The sequence below is a fragment of the Dama dama genome, chromosome 4 (assembly GCF_033118175.1).
Source record: "Dama dama isolate Ldn47 chromosome 4, ASM3311817v1, whole genome shotgun sequence".
NCBI lineage: Eukaryota > Metazoa > Chordata > Mammalia > Artiodactyla > Cervidae > Dama > Dama dama.
Genome location: NC_083684.1, coordinates 19,794,188 through 19,814,903, shown reverse-complemented (window position 1 = coordinate 19,814,903; position 20,716 = coordinate 19,794,188). Strand labels below are relative to the sequence as shown.

The following is a 20,716-nucleotide window of genomic DNA, read 5'->3' as shown; positions in this document are numbered from 1 at the left end:
CAGGACTGGGCATGGCCACCCCAGGCCTGGAGTGGGAGCCCAGAAGATGGGGTGGCGGCTGGGAGCACTGGGGTCTGGAGTCTACAAACAGGCCAGTCCTGCGACTGCCTGGCTCTCGCTGAGCCTCAGGTCACCTGCTGGGCTGGTGGCTCCGAGAGTAAAGATGGTGCCCGTCAGCATGTGGGCCCGGCACGCCCCCTCCCCTGCACCTGGGTGTTTCCACACCTCTGGTCCTGCCAGGGCTGCAAAGGGCTCTCCTCAGACTTGGCCCTGCCCCCAGCTCTGTCCCACAGCCTGGAGTCCTTGGCGACCTCCTTCAACAGCTGGCGAAACAGTGAGAAGGTTCTGGTCTCCCTGTGCTTCCCACTGGAATGGCCCAGAGAGCTCGGATGCTCAGCAAGGGCTGCGGCCATGTGGCCAGACCCGAGCTCCTTCTTGAGGAAGGATCCGGGGCTCCAACCCAGACCATCTGGCTCCAGAGCCCACAAGCCCAGCCACCCACAGGTCCTGCCGAACCACGGCCCACTGGCCGCTTGGCGGTTCTGCCCGAAGGGCCCTGATGTCCTCAGGAGTGTCTGTGAGCTCAGGCCTGCCCCGCGCTCTGCTGGCTGGCCCCTCCTTCCAGGGGCTGGGCTCCATTTGTGCTAATGGCCAGTGACCTCCAGGGTACAAAGGCCAGCCGCCCAGCAGTCCCCGCCCTGAACGGTGGGCTCTGGGATCAGTGTGTGGGTGCCCACCCTGGGGTCACTGCCAGAACCCACTTATCTAATCGGCCTCATCGCTTCCGCCCGGCCCCGCCCTGTGGCTCCCGGGGGCCAGCTGGCCCCGGCTTTGTCGGGAGCGGCCCTATCTCAGGGATCATGCTGTTTGCCTTTGATAAAAGTCACAGAAAAGGGAGAGAAGGAGTGAGAGGGAGAAGAAGAAAACCCCAGAGTGAGCAGGCTCCGCCCTAGCGGGTTCTAGAAGTCTCCAAGGGCCTGGTCCCAGAGCAGCATGTCCCGCACCAACGTGCAAGCAGGCACAGAAGGGGCATGCGCCTCCCTCAAGGTCACGCAGCAGGCCAGGTGGTGGGGTTAGCCTGACCAGGTAGGGTGGGCACCACCAAGGCTGTGGGGGCCCATCTGGACACACAAGACCTGGAGCTGGTCACCCTCCCTCCTGCTCTGTGACCATGGAGTCTCTGGGCTGGGAGGGGAGGGTCTGTCTATGCTGGCGCTGAGGCCCTGGCCGTGTGTGGCTATCCTGTGATCTGGCTGGAGGGGCAGACGGCAAACTCCCATCATCTCCTCCGAACGCTCCCACCCTAGGTCCCACTTGCCGGCCTGCTTTTGATTCCTGTTTACCGACAGGGCAACAAGGCCCAGAGGAGGGGACTGGGGACAGGCCAGGAGGGGGACCCAGGTCCTGCGGCATGAGCAGCGCTGTGGGATGTGCCTGGGTGAGCCAGCGAGGTTGAAGTGCATGGTGGGCAGCCAGCTGCTCTGCAGGAGGCCCACACACCTGCTGGAGCCATGTGGCTTCTCCCACCTGGGCTGGTGCCCCAGGCTGGGTGGTGGCAAGACTCTCACCCTGGCTGCTGACAGGCTTGGTGGCCTTCTCTAAGCTGTCCCACCCTCCAGGCCTCAGGACCAGAAGATGGCCTGAATCAGGCCACACCTGAATCCCACATTAGGAAATTAAAAGGGGCGGAGCTTGATCCTAACCCTGCAGTCACTAGTGACCATGGTGCCTTTTGGACAGACTTAGGCTCCCAGCTGTGACTCACAAGGACAAAGTGTCAAAGGGACATGGTTAAGCTTTGGGGTAAAATTGGTGGGGTCTATTTCTGCCACTCATTGCAAGGCGTGGAGAACACATCTTGGAGAGGTCAGGGGATGGTCTTAGGTCACAGGGCCAGCAAGCAGCACAGGAGGGTGAAGCCCAGATCTCCCTGACCCCAACCTGCGACCCGACCCAGGCAGTATGCTCTCGCTCACACCAAAGCCAGCACAAGGAGAGGCTGAGCATTCTGGGCCCTAGGCACTATCCTGTCCCTGTCCCCTTTCCTCAGGGGAGCTAAGCAGGGTGGGAAGCCATCCTGACACCAGTCCTGCACACAGGCCCAACGCTGGAACCCTGGGCCCACAGCAGCGGCATGGACAAGATGGAAGGAATAACCTGACGCGCGCCTTCTAGATAAGATAGCTCAGGGAGCCACTGGCTCAGAACAAAGCCACTTGAGTGTTCGGAGAATTAGTGGCTCTTTGGGGCCGGGTGAGGGTTTCCCCTCTGCCTCCAGCCTGGGTGCCCCCAGGGAGCCCCTTGAAGTACCTGGACCCTGGCAGGAGAGCCTAGAACCAGCAGAAACAGCTGGAGGGGCTGAGAGCTGGGGGCACATATGAAAATGGTGACGGGCTGCAACGAGTTAAGAATCATATGGCATACACCAGGGTCTCTGGCCTCGTGGGGGTAACTGGATGCTGAGACAAAGCCAGGCTCTGGTTCCCATGGGACCACGACCTGCTGGAGCCCAGTGCTGCCTGCCGCCCCCTGGCCTCAGACGCCACCCTATCCCACACCCACTCTGGGGGCTGAGCTCCATCAGATCTCCGCTGTGTAGTTCACGTTACCAAGAGCCTGACTCTGGAGCTGTGGTGGTGACCAAGACGATGCCCGATTCACTGACAGGGAAGTCAGACGAGAGGACTGCTGGGAGCTGCCCCCGTGGCGCACTGCCGCTCGTGGGTCTCCCATTGGTCTGCCAGCCTGGTGCCCTCTGCCAGCACCCCTGAGTTCCAGGCTGGGCAGAGGCTGAGCCTCCCTGGAATGGGGTGGCCTTCTCATTCCAGGCCAGAGGTTTTCAAAGGGCTTCGAGCCCAGAAGCTCCTTCCCAAGAAGCTGTCCACAGTCCCTGCACTCACAGTGGCCAGTGGTGGGGGCAGGGCTGGAGCTCAGACTCAGATGACCCCTCTCAAGCCCCTCCCTTGGGGTGGGGCACACCTGCCCCCACGGTGGCTGTGCCTCATGGGGCCCGCCTAGTGTGGGGTGGAGCCGGCAGGCAGGCAGGTTCCCTGGAGCTGACGGCAGAGGGGGCTGGTGGGGCGGCATGGAGGCCCGTCCATTGTGGGCTGGTGGTGCCAGGCACCGCAGGGCCTAGGCCAGGAAGGGCCCTTCAGGGGGCAGGACCCTGGACACTCTGGCTGGGGGCCTCTGTTCCCAAGTCCCCTCATGCGTGCAGTGGGGGTGCCTCCACCAGCTCACTATGCCCTGAGCTGCCTCCAGCGCCGAGGGGCCCACGTGTGCATTCAGTGGCTCTCAGTCTCTCCCTAGAATGTACTCCTTGGGCAGGGGGCACTGGCCGCTGGCTGTGCTGAGAGCGCCTGGGTGCAGCCCACCCTGCGGGCATCTGTCTGCAGGATGGTGGCAGGGGGGTAGACCTGGGGCTGAGGACCCGGGCCCTGCTGACGAGCCACAGGCCTGGGAGAAGGGGCAGCTGGTCGTGTAGGGCGGGGGTGGGGTGTGTCCCCCAGCCCGCCTGTACCTGCCCTGGTACCCCAGATGCATGGAGGCTCAGAGCCACCCCTGAGGCTCCTGCTTCCCATCTGTGAAGAGCTGGCACGCAGGATGGGCGAGGAGGGGGACACGCTGGCCCCTGGGCCTGGAGTCCACTGTGGACTGGCCCCACCCGCCAGCGGGTGACGCCAGCCCCCAGGCGCTGAGCCCCTGCCCCCCGCCCCCCGCCCCTGCCAGCTGGTGCTGTGAACTTCTCTTCCTATCGCTGGGACATCACTGGGATTATTGATTTTTTGACACAGAACAACAGCCTATCTCTATCAGGCTGAACCCTGGCCCCGGCTAATGGCAGACTGGGACTGCCTGGGGAGAGCCAGCAGTGCAGGGTGGGGCCGGCCCCACATCAGGGTTCCGACGGACCACCCTCGCCCAACGGCCCGTGGGGCCCCAGGGCCGCAAAGTTGGTGGCCGCGTGGTCTCTCCAACCTTCTCGAAAAGCTTAGAAGAAAAAAAGAACTGTCCTGGTCTCCAGGCCTCAGCCTTCCCACCTGCAGAGTGGGCAGAGGGCCCCAGCAGCTTCAGGCCCTGGGACTCTGATCTCGGGAGAGACCCTGTGGCCTGAGAAACCGGGTGGGTGTGGGTCCCTGGCTCTCCCCAGCCCTGCCTGGTCCTGGAGGGGTGGGCTGGAAGCAGGACCTGTGATAAGGTAAGGAAAATACCTCCTGTGCAAACAGCTTATCAGGCTCCTATCAGCCTGGGCGTCCCGGCCTTGGCCCTGTTTTCCAGGGGCCAACGCCACCGAGGGCCTTTCCTTCCGGCCGGCTTCCAGCTCACCACCGCTCAGTCGGCCCGGCTGGCCCCGCTGCCCCGTGCCCTGGTCCCACCCATCTGTCCCTCGGGCCCTGTCTCTCTACTGTGAATGGGCAGGAGAGGTGGGCATGAAGGCAGCTGAGGCTCTAGGCCCAGGCTGGGTGGTTGAGAGGGTAAAGGGAGGGTGCCCATCCCAGTCTGGCAGGGGCCCACTCCAGCCCTAAGGGCAGTGGTGGGCACTGAGGTTGGCCAACACCATCGAGGAAGTTGCCACACTACCCCACCCCGCAGGGCCAGCCCCTAGGGAGTAAGAATCTCCCTTGGGAGAAGCACTAGCAGACCCTGTGTGAACACCCTTGGGCTACTCCGCCCATGGAGGAGGCTGAGCCTGGGGAGGGCTATGTCACCCAAGGCCCCAGGGCTCTGGGGCACTGGCCCGGGGCCCCTGAGGATGACCCAGCATGAGGCCGGTCCCGAGGACTGTGAGCCCCTCTCAGGAGCCGTGCGGACCTGCAGATGTCTGCACCCAGGATGTGGATGACTCAGTCCTCAAGCTACCACGTGCCCTGGGGGTGGCGATTCTCTGCGTTCACAGAGGCAGAGACCGAGGGTCAGAGGGGATCTGGCCACACAGTGCGGTGGTGACGGAGTTCAAGCCCAGCCTCTGATTCCTGTCCAGCGCTCTGTTCTTCCTGCCCATGTGTTGGGGGTGGGCGAATGGGGTGGGGCAGGGTGGGGAAGGGGCAAGTAAGAAGCGGCTAGAGGACACAAGGCCCTGCTTCCTGCACACAGCGGGCCCCGGCCGGCCCCAGCTCCAGACACAGCGCCCTTCCCCGAGCCTCTGCCCAGGAGCCTCCAGGGCGCCCCCGCTGACCCTCCACAGAGCACGCGTGTCTGCACCCCACGACTGGGCTCCACTGGGTCTCTGCCTCGGGACCTGCACCCCTCTCATCTGCTGAGGTGATGGCTCCTGCCCTCTCTGCCAGGTCCCGGGCCCGCAGGGGAGGCAGAAAGGCCCGGGCCCGGGGAGGCAGCGGCGGCAGGAGGCGCACACAGAGCACGGCAGGGCGTCTGTGCGCAATCTGTTTCTTTGGGAATCATTTCTCCCCTTTCATGTGGACATTTTGCAGAGCAGCAGAAATAAAAACATTGATGGCTTACTATCTTCTGCACGCGGCGATGACTATCCACACCACCACACCACCCTACGCCTGTCTGCGTTTGAGATTATTTTTTCTGGGGTAAATTCCTAGAAGTTGAACTGCTGAGTCAAGGCAGGGGCATCTGGGCGCCCTGAGGGGCTCAGGAGGCTCTGGCCTGAGCACCTGGACCTGTGTGAGCACTTGCGGGGCTGCGGTGGCCAACTTGGCACCCACTGCACCCAGCAGCTCCCAGCCCCACGGAGACCACAGCGGACCTGGGACCTGGGCTGGCTGGCTAGATGCCAGGGCCACCTAACGGAGGGGCTGTGTGTGTGGGGATGGGGATGGGGTCAGGGAGGGGTGGACACAGAGCCTCTGTCTGGAAGGGGAGGGGTGGCCAAGGCAGCAGGACCCCTCCCCCCCACACACAATATGCCCTGATAGCATCGCTCATTTCAGGCCCCGCTCGGCCCCTTCGGGCAGGATATGACCAGCCCTCGAGCCGATGGCAGCCCCTTTGTCCCATCTCCAGGCACCGATCTTATCGGTCGCGTCCACTGCCGTAGTAATGGAAACACGCGGTGAGGAAATAAGAAGTTAGTGCACAGACAGAGCACTAACAATAAATAAATAAATAAGGAGCCCAGCGTCGTGTGGGAGGGGCTCAGGGACACTGTTGGATTGGGAAGGCCAGGGGCGGCTCCCCTCCTGGTCTGGCCAACCCTCTGCAGTTCGCCTTCCTTACCTGTCAGGTGGGCCGGCCAGAGTTGCCCGCTCCCTGGGTTGCAGGGAGATCCCGAGACAGGCAGAGCCAGGCGTGAGGGCGTGAGGGTGGCCCTGCCCCGGTCTCCCTCCGCCCCCAGGGCCCTGAGCCCCAGGCCGCCCCAAGGTGTCCCCCGTGAGGGCTTGGAGGGGGCCCCACAGCATACACTGCCACCCTGCCCACCGTCCTCAGCCCTCCTGGCTCTTCCAGATGGCCCGAGTGTCCGGGCTCCCGTCCCACAGACGCGCAGCCCAGGTGCCAAGCCACACACCCCAGTAGGAGTGGGAAGGCAAGAAGTCAGTCTGTCCTGATGCCCATGGTCAGTGGGCTCCCCCAGCCGGGAGTAGCTGGATGGTCACCAGTGCTGGTGGCAGTAACCACAGCCACTCAGGTCCCTCGCCAGCGAAGGCATGGATGATAGTGACAGCCGGCGAGGCCCTGACCTCCTGCTGTGAAGCTGGCCTGGCGTCCTGTGTGTGGCCTGCGCATTCCACGGGAGGTGGGGGGGTGGGGGGTGGGGGGTGGGAGGGGAGGTGAGCTGAGGCGTCCCAGGCCACGGTGGGCCCAGGAGGACGAGGAAGCATGCTTCCGGGAGGGGCCGCCCTCTCCAGGGGCTCCAGCCGGGGCCGGGTGGCCCTGCAGCCCTGATGTCTGGAGGCCCTGGCGGGACAGGCGGACGCTCAGACGCCCGGCCTCGGGGTTGGGGGCAGCCAGGGCAGGAAGCCGGCGGGAGGGCGGAGGAGGAAGCCGGCTCGATTAGCACCCGCGGCAGAGATAGGCGGCCCAGCCGCAGATAGCCACTCCCGGAAGGCGGTGAGGTCAGTGGCCAGGCCTGGGCCCCCACCCGCCGCTGGGAGAGGGGGATCTGGGCCTGGTCACGCTCCCCGCAGGGCACCCCACGCCCCCTCCATCTCTGTCGGCACAGGGTCCACAGCCGCCCACCAAAGGGCCCGGAGAACCCTGTGGGGCTGGGCCGAGAGGCGGGACTGCAGGGCCCAGCCCGGGTCCCCCCTGAATCTCTCTGGGCTTCAGTGTCCTCGCCTGAAACACGGGAGCACGGTACCTGCCGCCACATTTCAGTGTCAGCCTTTTCATGGGTCTCTCGTGTCCACACCAGAGCCCCTATAGTCCACTTGCCACAAGGCTGCCGGGCTGGCCCGTGTGGTCTCCCCGCCGGGCCCGCACCGGCTGCACAGGTGGGCCGGCTCCCCGCCGCGGACCTCCTGGTGCAGATTCCCGAGGGCAAGAGGCACATACCCCTCACCACGCGTGCCCCTTCTCGGTCACCTTCTCTGCTTAGCTTCTGGGCCCCTGCTGACCGCTCTCCGCATAGTCCGTGGCCCTGGGAGGGCCGGGGCTCCCCCAGGGTCCGTGACAAAGACTGGCACACAGTAGGTGCTCAATGAATGAAAATGGAAGTTAGTGAGTGGACAGGCTGTGTGGCGGGCAAGTCCAATGGGATGATGGGCAAGTCTTGCTAAAGAGCAGCCCGTGGATTGCCAGCCCTGCTCATGGGTCCTGGCCCCCTGAGTGACCCGAGGCCCGGGCCTTTGTTGGGGCGGAGGTTGAAGTCAGAATGGGGCCGAAGGGCGGCTTCCACTAGCTGGGCTGAAGCATCACTGACCACGGAGGGGGCTGCTCAGGGCTGAAGGGTCAGCAGCCTGGTCTGGGGGCGGTGGGCCATGGCCTCAGCCCCCGCTAAGGGTGGAGGGGGTGCAGGCCCTCTGCTCAGGGCCCTCCTGGGGTGTTGTGTGTGGCCTGGCACCTGGGCCTCTGGTGCCCACTGGGCGGCACACGAGGCGGCATCCACGTGGGCCAGGCCAGCCAGAAGGAGGGACCTCAGGCTGATGGCCCTAGCTCAGCCTTGGCTCTGGGGCTCTCCCACAGGGCCCTGCTCAGGGGACGGCAGCGCTGAGCTGTGCTGCTGGACGCTGGCTGAGGGTTCAGGCCACTCCCCTAGCCTGGGGACTGATGCCCTAGGGAGGGGCTTGAGAGGGGGCCAAGGAGGAACTCAAGGGGGCCCGTCAGAGTCACAGCCAGCCAAAGCCTGTGACCCTGAACCCCATTTCCATGAAAACCACCTACAGAGTGGGATCCCCCTGCTTTCTGAGACCGTCCTGGTCAGCAGTCCCCAGACGGCAGCCAGCTCCCCTCACTTTTCTGGTCTTTGCTCAAACGTGGCTCAGGCTGCCCCTCAGAGCCGCCCCTCAGTTCATTCCAGAGCCTCACCCTCTTAACACCCCTGGACATGTGATGCTTTTACTTATTATTTAGTCTCTGTCTCCCTGATCGAAACAACAGTCCCCTGGGCGGCCGGGATGATGCTGGCACTAAGTGCAGGAAGCACAGGGGTTTGTTGAGTGAATAAACAACCCCCTTCTCTGGCCCACTCCTGGACTGCAAACCCCCACTACTTGCTTCTAACGGCCCGCATCACCGGAGACACACCTCCCCTTTCCAGCTGGCAGTGTGTAGTAACCACCTGGGAAGGATGGCGGCTGGGAAAACCAATGACCCCCTCCTCGGTGCGCCCCCTCCCCACTGCTCCAGTCCTGGTCCACTCAGCTGCGAAGGGGGTCAGGATGGGTGGAGGGCCCTCTGGACGGGGGTCGGGGGGCGGTCTCAGGAAACACGTCTCTCTGGGGACATCTGGCGTGGAACACGGAGAGAAGGTGGCTCCTGGCGCTCCTGGCTCTGGTCTCTGAGCTGACCCCAGGCTGACCCCCACTGCCCGCCGTTGCTCCCTCCTGTGCCCCTCCCCCACCCCGCTAATCTAAGATAAATGGGCCTATTGGGCCGCAACGCCAGGCCCAGTGATAACACAAAATAGCTGAAATGATTTTTCCCACCCACACATGCCGAGCGGGTGGGAGGGGCCGTGTGGCCAGGCCGTATCAGCCCATCTCCCCGCTGTCCATCAGGACGGGCAGTCCTGCCTCAGCCGCCTGCCCACCGCCGCCGCCCGATAACAAACCTTGAGGTCTGCAGAGAAACTCCAGGCGGCAAGATTAGTCCACTGAGTGCACCCAGACGGCTAGCCCGACACCCTTGCGCATGCTCCTGGGCGAGCATGCCAGGCCTCCGGCAGACCCCGGGACCCTGCACAGAGAAGAAGCCGCTCCGGGGCCCAAGTGGAAAACAGCAGCCGTCATACCCGCCCCCTGCTCCCAGAGGTGGTGTCCACTAGCCCACTCTCCAGGCAGCGGCCAACCAAACACCCTGCTTCACACCCACCCCATGTTACAGCCAAGACGGTGGAGGCACCTCACTACAGTCCATGGCCTTGAGCCCAAACCCTGACCCATCTGTGGCCTGTCCTGTCTCTCCCCAACCCTGCTCCAGCCGCGCCCATGCTGTTCAAACCTCAGGGCATTTGCATGTGCCCGCTCCTCACCTGAACACCCTCGGCCCACTCCAATGTATTCTTTAGGCTGCACCTTGGGGGTGGGGTACACCTATGGTGCTGTCGTGGCCTGACAAGCTGGCTGTCCCCTCTGCTGACCTGCAGTGCGGTGGGGACGTGGCCAGCCTTCCCATCTTGGCCTCGAGGGCCTGGGATGAAGCTGAGAACCAAGAAGGTGACACCTCATGTTTGGTCATCTGAATTTTGTCTTGTAAACAGAGGTCACCAGGAAAGAGTTCCAGGCCCCGATACACTTACAGGTGAAGGGACCCTGTTCCTGGGGCTCTGACCACACTGTCAGGTCATGGGCCTGGCCATCTGTGGAGCCCAGGCCATGCTCAGGGCCACTTGACTAGCCACCAGAGCTGGTGGGGAGCCCTGGGGTCCCCTAGGTTCACTCCTTCACTCCCCAGCTGCTCACTGCCCCTGAGGTGGACAGCCCTGCACTCAGGGGTGTCTGGACCATGCTGCCTCCTGGACAGGCATGCAGAGAACTGGATGGGAAGTGCTCACGTGGTCTGCCCCAGGCAAGTCCCTGGGGGGAGGGGACCCCACACGAGGTCTGGCTGCAGAGGAGGCTCTCGGGTCCCTGGGGGCCCAAACCCAGCACAGCCCCCACTCACTGCCCTCCGTTTCTCATGCCCCGGCCAGGAGGCTGAGGTCACGCCAACCGCCACTGCAACGGGGGCCATGAGGCGGGTGATAGGGCCAGGACCCTCTACAGTTGAAGGGGACCCTCAGGGCTCGCAGCCCTCCCTGGGGCTGCCTGTGTACCCACCCCTCTGCTTTTCCTGCACGTTAACTGGGGAGGCAAAGGGGGAGCCCGTCACTGGGGCCGCGGAGCAGAGGCAGGGCAGGGCCATCACAGATGCGAGGTGGGGATTTCAGATTATAGCTCCCAGCCATCTGCATATCGGAACTCTAAACAGCCAGCCCCTTGCACAAACAAGGTCATTTCAAAGATAAAAACACCCTGCCGTCCACCCCTCTCCCCTACCCTCTCACTCGGGCTGGTGGCTCAACGGGAGATGAGGACAGTACCAGGCAGGGCAGCCCCATGCCCAACACCCCCTCCCCACTGTGGACTGTAGCCGCCCCACAGACTCATGGCCGGGGTGGGTCCCCTGCTTTGCTCTCATTCACTTTCCCAGTGGCAGCCCCAGTGACCCCCTCTCTTGGGACCAGACGCTCCCCCCAGCACCCAGCTCAGCTCCCTGGGGTCCTGGCGTGGGCTGTGCTCTGGTGGGCACTCTCCTCTCCCGCATCCACGCGGAACTGCTGACCTCAGTGTTGGGGTCACTTTTCTGGCGAGGACCCTCCCCTCCCAGACAGTCCACGGGGTTGGTGGTGTTTGGGCTCCATGAGGATGGGGGTGCCCCTGCCCAGCTGGTATGGCCTCCGTACCAGCCTCACCCCCAGGGCTGCTGCCCCTGCCGCTCGGAGGAGGGGAGCGACCTCTCTCTGCAGACCCAGCCAGGACCCCGGGCTCCTGACGGTCAGCAGGGACCCCTGGCCAAGGTGCCCGTTACCAGCAGGGGCTCCTCCCTGCTGCATGGTCTCACACAGTGGCTTCTCCCCCAGACCCTCCCTGACCCAGAGAGGCCTGGGCCGTCCCGGCAGACTGCCGGCACTGAGTGGGGAGCTGGCTCTGCTCTGCGTGCTTATAAAGGCAAGGAAACCAAGCCCAGAGAAGTCAGGCAAGCTGCCACAGTCGTTCAGCAAAGCTGGCCCCAGGCCTGGGCAGGCAGCTTCCGGCCTCTCAGCACAGCCAGGGCTGGATGGGGTTCCCGCTTGAAGCAGTCGCACTTGAGAACTAGCCGCCGGCAGCTGACGACGCTCTTGACGTCTGAAGTGAAGTGACATCCTGAGTGCCTCCCCACCTGTTTCTGGAGCTCTGGGGTCGTGGTGGGGTGTGGGGGTGGGGGGCAGTTGGCATGGGGGCAGTAACGAGGCTGGAGCTGACAGGCCCCTCAAACACCCTGTGGCCCAGATTTCACTGTGTGTGTGGTGCGCGTCCAGGGCCCCCAGGGAGGAGGGGCTGGAAGGCCTCCCTTCTGCCTGGGGTGGAGGTATCTCCTGGGGTCTCTGCTCAGGGCCTGGACCCCTGCAGGAAGGGCAGCTGCACCAGACCCATGCGTGGCTGAAGAGAGGCGTGTGGCCCAGCCTCTCTGCCGGGTCGACTCACATGCCCTGGGACCTTGCGGTCTCAGCACCCCCTGGCATGGGTCTGACCCAGGAGCTGTCCTGACCAGCAGAAGACAGTAGCCAGGAAGGCAAGGGGTGGGGGGCCACCCCCTGCCAGGGCCGCACCAGATGTGTGCGAGCCCTGGGCCTCACAGGGGAAACTGAGGCTCAGTGGCCCCCCAGAGCCAGGCAGGACAGGGTGCACGTGGTCCCGGCTGGCGCCTCCATCCCAGAAGGAAAGGTAGCCCCCCCCCACCATCCCTGGCCTGACAAGCCAGGTCCTCAGGGTGGCAGTCCTCACGTGGGATGGGGCAGGAGGAACTGGATTTCAAGAGATCCTCAGATGGGGAAGGGGTCAGAGGGACCGTGCGGGAGGGGCCAGGGAACCACCAGGGCACCAGGACCTGGCGAAGGCTTGGCTGCACACCCCTTTCCCTTGGTTGGCCGGTCCCTGGGCCGGGCGCTGCCCTTGGGGACGCTGATCCAGCCGGCCCCGGCAAGGCCTGCCTCCCATCACCACTGGGGCGGTCCCTACAAGATAAGAGCCCACGGGGCCTCTCTGGCTTCCCGGCCAGGCGATAAGTGTGGCCTGTTTGGGGTCTGATAGAGGACGGCCACCACGGCGGTTGGCCAGCAACCGCTTATCGGCCCATCGCTGCCCACTACACAGAAATTCCTATCTGTGGGGACTGACAGGGAGCCCCCCCATGGCCCCCCGAAGATGCAAATAGCGCAGGAAGCTCCCGAGTGCACCCACCCGAGCCATGGCCCCCACAGCCGCCCTGAGGCCAGGCCCTGATCTCCAGGGGCCTCTGCCTTCCCGTCTGTAGAACATGGATGCGGATGCTAAGAAGGCCGCACGGTGGGCGGGGGCCGATGCAGGACAGCTGGGCCGGCGTCCACACATGCACAGCCAGAGCTCCACGGCTGGAGTCTGGTGTGTTGCCTCCGGGCGGTGACGTGGACCAGCCCCAGGGCTGCTCTGCGCCTGCCTCAGGGGCTGGTGTGAGGACGGCCCAGCCCCTTTGTCCCTGCAGTCACGCTCCAGACTGCAGTCTCAGCCCCCGCCTGCAAAGGGTCCAATCCTTGGACTGGTGGTGGTCCCTGGACCACCCTGGAGTGTGGGAGCCATAGGGCCAAAGCAGGGCTGACTTGGAGTCTTTAGGTGCCTTGCTGTTACCTCGTCCTAGACCCAAGGAAAATGGGGCAGCAGAGTCGGCCCCAGACCCACAGCTCTGTCCCCTATGTGTGAAGAGGCCTGGCCCTGCAGGGGGGTGTCCAGCTGAGCCGTGCCCGACCGGTGGTGCGGGCTGCATAGACACGTGGCCTGAGGCCTGTCCCTGGCCAGGTGCTCCGTGCGCTGTGGGCACAGCTGGCCAGGGCTCCCGGGGCCCCTCCCTGCCTGTCACTGGGTCACCAGGGTGACGTGGGGACAGCCGAGGAGTCCTGACCGCAGCAGAGGGGCTGTGCTAATGCCCCTTCCCGTCCTGGGCTAGCACGGGGGCCCAGCCTGTCTGACCCAGGGTGCTCCACGGCCCACCCACGCTCTCAGTGGACTGACTCGCCCCTGGCCTTGAGTCTGTGGTTGCGGTCCCCATCCTGGTTGTGACCAATGGCCAACCCTGCCCTCTCTGGGCCTCAGACGTGCACATACAGCAGAAAGAGGTGTGTGAAGACAGCAGGGAGCCCGGAAAACACATGAGCCCTCATCTCTTTGGTGCACTGCAGACACCACTAATCAATCCAGCACTGTCTCATTGGCACCTCAGGATCACAACGAGGTTCACAGGGCTACTAGAACTGAATGGCAGGAGAGCATCTCTAACACCCCTGGGAGACCACGGGGGTCCTCTCTGCCCAGGTGAGGTCATCCCGGCCCCCACAAGCTGAGGCCCTAGCTGCACGTCCCCTGCGACCTCCCTCCCCGCACTGCTAGCCGCACTGGTGTCCCAGTTCCCCAGGAGCCTGTCTGTTCAGAGCTGACGTCTGGCACACAGCAGGTGCTCAGTACATGCTTGCTATGTGGCCACACGCCTGGCCCGGGAGTCCATCCAGGCCCTGTGTTCACCAGGGCCACGCCCGCCCACCCTCACCTAGCGGCCCCCACGCAGGGCCCAGACGGCCAGCCGCACTGTGCCGGGTGAGCCCATCAGCTCCGATTAGGAATCGCAGCAACAGGCGATGGGCCCAGCCCGCCTGCAACTCAAGCCGGTGGAAATGGGGCGCCTCGGGGAGAGCCTAGTGGGCCCCGAGCTCACAGTTCCAGCTACAAATGGGGTGGGGCGGGGCAGTGCTGGGAGGCACAGAACCGCTTCAAAGACACGCCCTTCGTCCAGGAACCCCCGGGGGCTGGAGCCGCCTCCTGTCTCCTGTCCCTCCCACCCCCCGAGGCCAGAGCCCCTTCCTGGCTGGCGAGGGCCTGGCACGCGGGCAGTTCCAGATCCACACCCCTGCCACTCTGCCTTGGCCCTGCTGCTCCCGCCTGGCGGATGCCCTTCCCGTCTTACGGCTGCTCCGCTGTCCCAGCCAGACCACACCCTGCCTCCAAGGAACCCTCAGAGGCCCATCCACTGCGCGGGCCTGGTTTAGCTCTGAGCATCGGCACAGCTAGGTGACCCCTCCAGCGAACCTGCGGACCCACAGGCCGGCTGGACTTTGGAACAGCCGCCAGGCTTGGGCCCAACAGCTCACCGCCCACCTCCTGGCCACCGCGCCCCACCCCACGCCATCAGCTGGCCGGTTCTCAGGAACCCCCACTGGCTGGGCCCCAGGGCCGCCCTGTGAGGTGACGCTGCTGGACCCGGCTGCAGGCACACTTACCTGGCCCGCTCCAGGGGCTGCTGGCTGCCTCCTCCTTCGGCCTCATCTCTGGCTCCCGATGCTCCGGCTCCTCAGGGCCTCCTGGGGACGTGGGGGCTGGCGGCAGCGGAGGGGGTGGAGGATTAGCGTCTGCGAAAAGGAAGACCAGTAGGTTCCCTGGAGCCTCAGGACACCGAGGTGTCTGCCCACCCCGGCCCGCGGCCGAGAGGGATACTGAAGCCAGGTGGGTGAGCGTGTGGCCGCAGTGGCCCCCTCACCCAGGCTTCTTCAAACTGGGGTGCGATCAAACATCTCAGTTTTGCCCCCCCCGGCCTTAAAAAAAACCCTCAGCCCCTCATTAACTGCAGCAGTGATAAGTGCCCTCCCCACTGCTGTTAATAATTAGAGTGTGGATGGCCTCTCGGCACGCCCAGGCCAGCGGGCACACGCGCAGCCTGGCTCCCGGTCTCCTCGCTGGCAGCTGGGGGCCCCTCCGCCAAGCCCCGCACCCAATTCCAGCCCAAAGGGCATATTTGCCTTCCCTGCTGGACCGATAACCACCGCGGCCCCCAATCAATGAGGTCCCATAAAAGCCCCCCCTTGGTGACGTCATGCACCAGGCAGATTATTAATACTGCGATAAGGGCTGTGATTAACATCGAATAAATCAATCACACGGTATAAAAGTCCTATTATTTTTGGCTATAAATCAACGCGGCTGGCATCTGAGCTCCAGCCACTGCGCGGGAGCCACGCTGGGCCTGCCCGACAGGCAGACATTGCTCCTGCCGCCTTATCGCGCCCATCAGCGTGTTATCACTGCAGTCTGTGCCAGGTGCAACCCCGACTGTTTTTTCCAGCTCCTCCCCAGGCCCGCCCCCACTCCATGCAGCCCAGCTCCCAGATCAGATAAGGGACCCGGCTCCCAGGGGCAAAGTCCACCAGGAACCAGCCACTGGCCCTCTGGAGAGCGAGGCCCCCGTGAGCTCGCAGCACCTGATGGTGATGGGGGTGGTGGTGAGGGCTCCCTGCCACGCCCTGGGCCACTGAGGGGCTCAGGCCCAGTTACAGATGTGGAAACCAAGGCTCAGAGAGGGCTGAGGCCGGGGCCAGGCTGGGGTGGGCGGGGCGGGTGCTGGCTGCAGTGCTAAGTGACTGATGGAAATGATGAAGGCAGAGACAGTTTCTGACAGCCATGAACAAGAGTGTCAGAGTCCAGGCCTGTGCCCCTCTGCTCTGTGCTTTGCTCAGGGGAGCTGAAGATGATGGGAGCCCTGGCCCTGGGCTCGAGTCCTGCTGGCCTGGCCTCACTGCAGGGGCCGGGACCCTGACGGGCTGCGTTGGGGAAGGGCACACAGGCTGCAGGTCTCAGAGGATGGGGCCTATTGGGGGCCTGTGGTTATCCCCGGGAGACTCTGACACTGGCACCTTAGGGGAGTGGGGGGTCCACAATGAGAAGCCCCCTCACCTTCTGTCTGAAATCTCTGCCCCTCAGTCCCAGCCTTGCTGGGCTGTCCTGCTGTCCTTCTGTGTCCCACCCCAGGGCCTTTGCACGGGCAGCTCCACACGTCCTGCAGGTCTGCTCACAGCTGCCCCCACCCATCTGGCCTTCACTCCGGGTCACAGCACCACTCAGTCCTGTGACTGCCTCCCCATCACACTATGGCCTGGGGGTGACTCTGCCTCTGTGCACCAGGCTTCGTGGCACAGAGCGGGGGTGGAAGTGAGGTTTCCACCCACGGCCAGCAGGGCAGAGGGGGGCAGGGTGAGGTGAACAGGACTCAGAGCCCACCCCCAAACCTTCTACTGACCACCCCCCAGTCTCAGGCCCCTCTTCTGGAAAACAGGGGTGAGGGCGCTGACCTCCCCCAGGGCCTCCGTCTCAGGGAGGCCCCTCCTCCTCGGGGTCTCTGGGGCAATCTGAGGATGTGGCTGGCCCGAGAGGCTGGTCCAGCTTTGAGGTCCTTCCAGGGACCTGGCCAGAGGAGACTCCTTGGTGTCAGTTAATCCACCCCTGGGTGTGTGTGGGAATCTCTCCTCCCAAGTCCTGTCCTCAGCTTCAGAAACACACCCCCAACCCCTGGGACGCTGCCACCAGGAGGGCCCAAGGAAATTTCCAGGTGCCCAGGGTGGGGTGGGATGGTGAGGGTAGCCGGCAGAGAGCAGGGGAGTCCACCTGAATCCAGGCCTAGGGTGGGATTCTGTTTGGGAGTTCACAGGCAGGGTGACCCCCAGCAAATCACTTAGCCTCTTGGGGCCTCATTCTCTTGTTTGTAAAGGGAGCCCATGTGCTGAGGCAAGTGTCTGTGTTTCACTGAGTCGGGGAGGTCACTTGGAGCCCACATGACCCCAACTCAGCCTGGACTAGACCTGCCCCCTCTGAGCCTTGCTCTCCCCATCTGCGCCATGAAGGGCCCAGCTTTCTAGACCCCCATCCCCGACCCCCTCCACGCCTTCTCCTGGCCCTGCTGGGCACGGCCGGCCCGCGGGCACCTCTCAGCACAACGTCCATTTCACACATGTGGAAACTTGAGTCCTCGGCGGGCACCGGCTCATGTGAAGTGGCAAGGATGGGGGGCAGCCCAGGAGGCCGGGGCCAGGCCTGCAGGGCCCACTGCCCAACTCACCTGGACTGGAAGGGCTTGCAGGCTCAGGCTCCAGCGCTGTGGCCTCCCGCTCTGGAAGGCTGGAGTCTGCGGCCTGGGCCTCTTCTTTGGCCTCCATATCTCCGAGGGAACCTGCGGACACAGCCCCAGAGGAGTCGTGAGGCGCTGCCCCCTCACAGTGCACCCACCACCGGCCCCCTGACCCTGTCAGAACTGGCGCAGCCCCGGGGGCCGGCGCAGCGGGAACCAGGCGGAGTCTCAGCCCCTATGCGGTCAAAGGCCTCGAGGGGGCGACCACGAGCAGGGCGTCCCCCAGGTATGCGTGTACCCCGCCCCTGTACCCACCCCAAGCCCTGCACCGGTTCCCACACCTGGGGGTCACCCAGTCACCCGCTGCCTGGGCCAGCTCGCCGGGCCCCCCAAGGGAGACATCGCCCCGGCCTCTGTGCGGTCGCCCCCATGCCTGGGCCCCCTCCTGCAGGAAGTCCCCACACTCAGGGTTCCGAAGTCCGGGGACGTGCCCCAGGGCCTGGCCCACAGGAGGAGCTCGTCAACCCGATTCAAGGGGCAATGGCTGATGAGGCACAGGTGGGCACGAAGGTGCCTGCAACCAGCCCATCATCTTCCCTCAGAGGCTCCTGCGGGGGGGCGGTGGGCGGCGCCCTGCAGGGCTCTTCTGACAGCCGAGCAGGCAGCCTGACCCCAGACCACCTGAGCAACCTGCCGGGGGTCCCCACGTGCAGGCCAGGGTGGCAGAGTCAGGACGGTGCCTGTGCGGGGGGCACGAGACCAGTGGAGAGCAGCTGTCCCACCTCACCCACCGCCAATCCCCCAGACCCTCGCCCCACCCCCTTCCCAGCTCCTCCTCGGGACACCTGCCCCGCCCCTCCCCGCCCACTGCTCAGCTGCACCCCTGGATTCTAGCTCCAGGCCCCCACGGAGCTGTAAGGACAGGAGGTGGGCTGGCTGGCGCTCACCTCTCGTGGCCGTGGGGCTCAGACACAGAACCAGCCCTGGGGTGAACCCTCATGGCATGGCGCACTCTCCTCCGTGCGCCCACAAGGGAGGCTCCACGGCACGCTGGGAGGGTCCGACTCGTGCCCCTGGGGTGAGTGGGCGGCCTGACCCTCTGTGACCTCCCCTGCCCATGGGGTTGGCTGGAGCAAGCACTGCCGGTCGCCTTGGGGGGCGCAGCACACAGGCCTGGGGTCGGCCCATTTGCCGGCCTCTTTCTAGAGTCCGGGTGCTTCAGCAGCTTACTCAGAGTGGAGAGGGGGCCCCGAAGCTGTGGGCCCTCATGCAGATGGCAGGGACTTCCTGGCCTCAGTGGCCAGCTCCGGAGAAGGGGTGCGAAGCTCCTGCTTTCAGGTACTGCGGGGACCAGAGTCCTGGGGTTGGGCATTTGCCTCTCCCCATCCCACTCTCCCGCCCAGGTGGGCCTCAGCCACCCAGGGAGGCCCCAGCTCCTGGCGGCTCCATTTATGAAAGAACAAAGGCATCCGCTTGGCACAAAGCGTGACAGGAGCGTGAAGAAAGAGGCTGCCGGCCGCAGCAATTTATCCTAATGGCGCTAATTCATTCTAGCACAATTAATGCTCTGATAACGCGGGAGACAATCGCCAACCAGCAAATGGCTCCAGGCCCACAAGAGGGATGTGATGGGATGTGATGCTGTGAATCCTGCCCCACAAGGCCTTGGATCCTCTGCTGGAGCCTCCCTGCCGCTGTGACACCCCAGGGGCCACCTGGGCACCTGGGTCCCGGCTCCACCTGAGGGGGCAGGGGGGCAGGAAAGTTTCTCCACTGACCGGAGGGACACTGCTGCTTCTTCAAGCGCCCTGGGCCAGAAAAGACCCCACTTATCCCTGAGGAACCCTTTCTGCCCAGACACCCCAGCAGCTGGGCCAGGCCAACCCTCGGCCAGGCAGGCGGGGTCCTTGCTGTGTGACTTCAGGCAAGTCGCTCCACCTCTCTGCGCTCAGAAATCGTAATAGCTCCAACCCCGCATCATGAAGCCTGATTTCATCTGCATGGAGCCGTGATCAGGGCCTGACACACAGTAAGTGTGCAGGAAACACCAACATCACCAACATCAACATCACACCAACATTAACAGTTACTGACGCCCTGCACCCAGCAGGGCCTGGGAAACGGGGCCAGGGTGGGGAGGCGTACTGCTCCTATGGAGCTTCACGTGTCTTTGAGCCCTGCGCTCAGCATCTACAAACGTCTCCCCCTTAAGCCCTCCCTGGCCTCGTAACCCAGGGGTGGAGGACAGTGGGGAAGGTGTGAATGGGGAGCAGCAGCGGGAGGCAGGCCCGGATGTCAGGTGCAACGGGCAAGTGCCTGGGGGCCTCCTAACACCCCAGAGGTGAGCCCCAGTCGTGGCCACTTTGCAGGTGAGTCAACAGAGGCCCTCGGCCAGAACCCCCCAACACTGCAACTTCCTGGCTGCTGCTCAGGCCTCCCCTGTGACCTGGGGTGAGGGTGACACCAGCCCCGTTGCCCGGAGGGGTGGACAGTGGGGTCCAAGGCCGAGCACCTGTCTGGAGGCATCCACGGGGGACAATGCTGGTCACCCGCGCTGGGCGCAGCCCTCGCTGCCCGGAGCCCCTCGGTTATCACGGCAAGCAGACACCCCGCGAGCCGATCTGTCTCCTGCTCATTAAGCCGGACGCCGAAATGGAAATGAAAACATAATAGCTATTTGATTGGGGGTGAGATATTTTGCATATTGGCTTGGCGCTGATAGTGGAATTTCATCAACTCCCTTTTTTCATGCTTTAAAACTGAATTACTGAGACAGATCTGTGTGGAGGAACGATCCCTGCTCCTTCCAAGTCCTGGGCTGCCTGGTCCTCCCAGCTTTGATGGTGAGACAGCTGGGGGTCTTTTTGAATGACTGCCCAGAAAAGAGCTGGAGCTGGCGGCTGAGGGGGACAAAAGCCCCCGAGGTGGCCCCAAGGGAGCTGGCGCAGAGTCGGGAAGTCCAGAGGCCCTGGGTGAACCCCGCCGGCCTCTGCAGACCATGCTCACCCCCAAGGCCACTGGAAACATTAAGTGAAAGAATTGGGGCCAAGTCCGGCGGCCTCGCACCTGGACTCCATGCGTGACCCGGATGTGGGCCTTTCCCGAGACCCCCCACGCAGCTGCTGTGTTACACAGTCATTCACAGCTGTGGGGTGGTCCTCTGTGTCCCCAAAGCACAGAGGAGGAGGGGAGGTGGGACTGCCAGGCCTCCCTCAGTGTTGGGGCTGGGGCCTGGTCATGCTCACAGGCCCACTGGCCCAGGGGTGGGATGGACACTGGTGGGCACGCGACCCTGCTCAGGTCCCCACCTGGAGTGCAGTGGACATGGGTGCCCACAGCCTCCTGCTCAACCACTGTTCACTCCCTAGTTCTCCATTCACTCATGAAACCTCCCCTGAGTCCACCTTCCTGCACCAGGCCCTGGGGACCCTGCAGCCAACACATGGCCTGCCCTCCATCCCCCAGGAAAAAAAAGATGTGAAAAATG

The 20,716-nt window shown here is 64.2% G+C and overlaps 1 protein-coding gene across 4 annotated transcripts in view; it reads right to left on the bottom strand.

Moving 5' to 3' along the window:
• Positions 1-20,716, bottom strand: part of ZFPM1 (zinc finger protein, FOG family member 1) — a 61,097-nt gene that overhangs the window by 19,685 nt on the left and 20,696 nt on the right. For 3 of the 4 annotated variants that reach the window (XM_061138349.1, XM_061138353.1, XM_061138351.1), the window contains exons 2-3: positions 17,221-17,331; positions 14,615-14,743 (exon numbers count right to left, since the gene is read on the bottom strand). In XM_061138349.1, coding sequence (XP_060994332.1) covers positions 14,615-14,743; positions 17,221-17,331 — 240 coding nt within the window. The remainder of the gene's footprint in view (positions 1-14,614; positions 14,744-17,220; positions 17,332-20,716) is intronic. The other variant, XM_061138352.1, reaches the window with a different exon arrangement.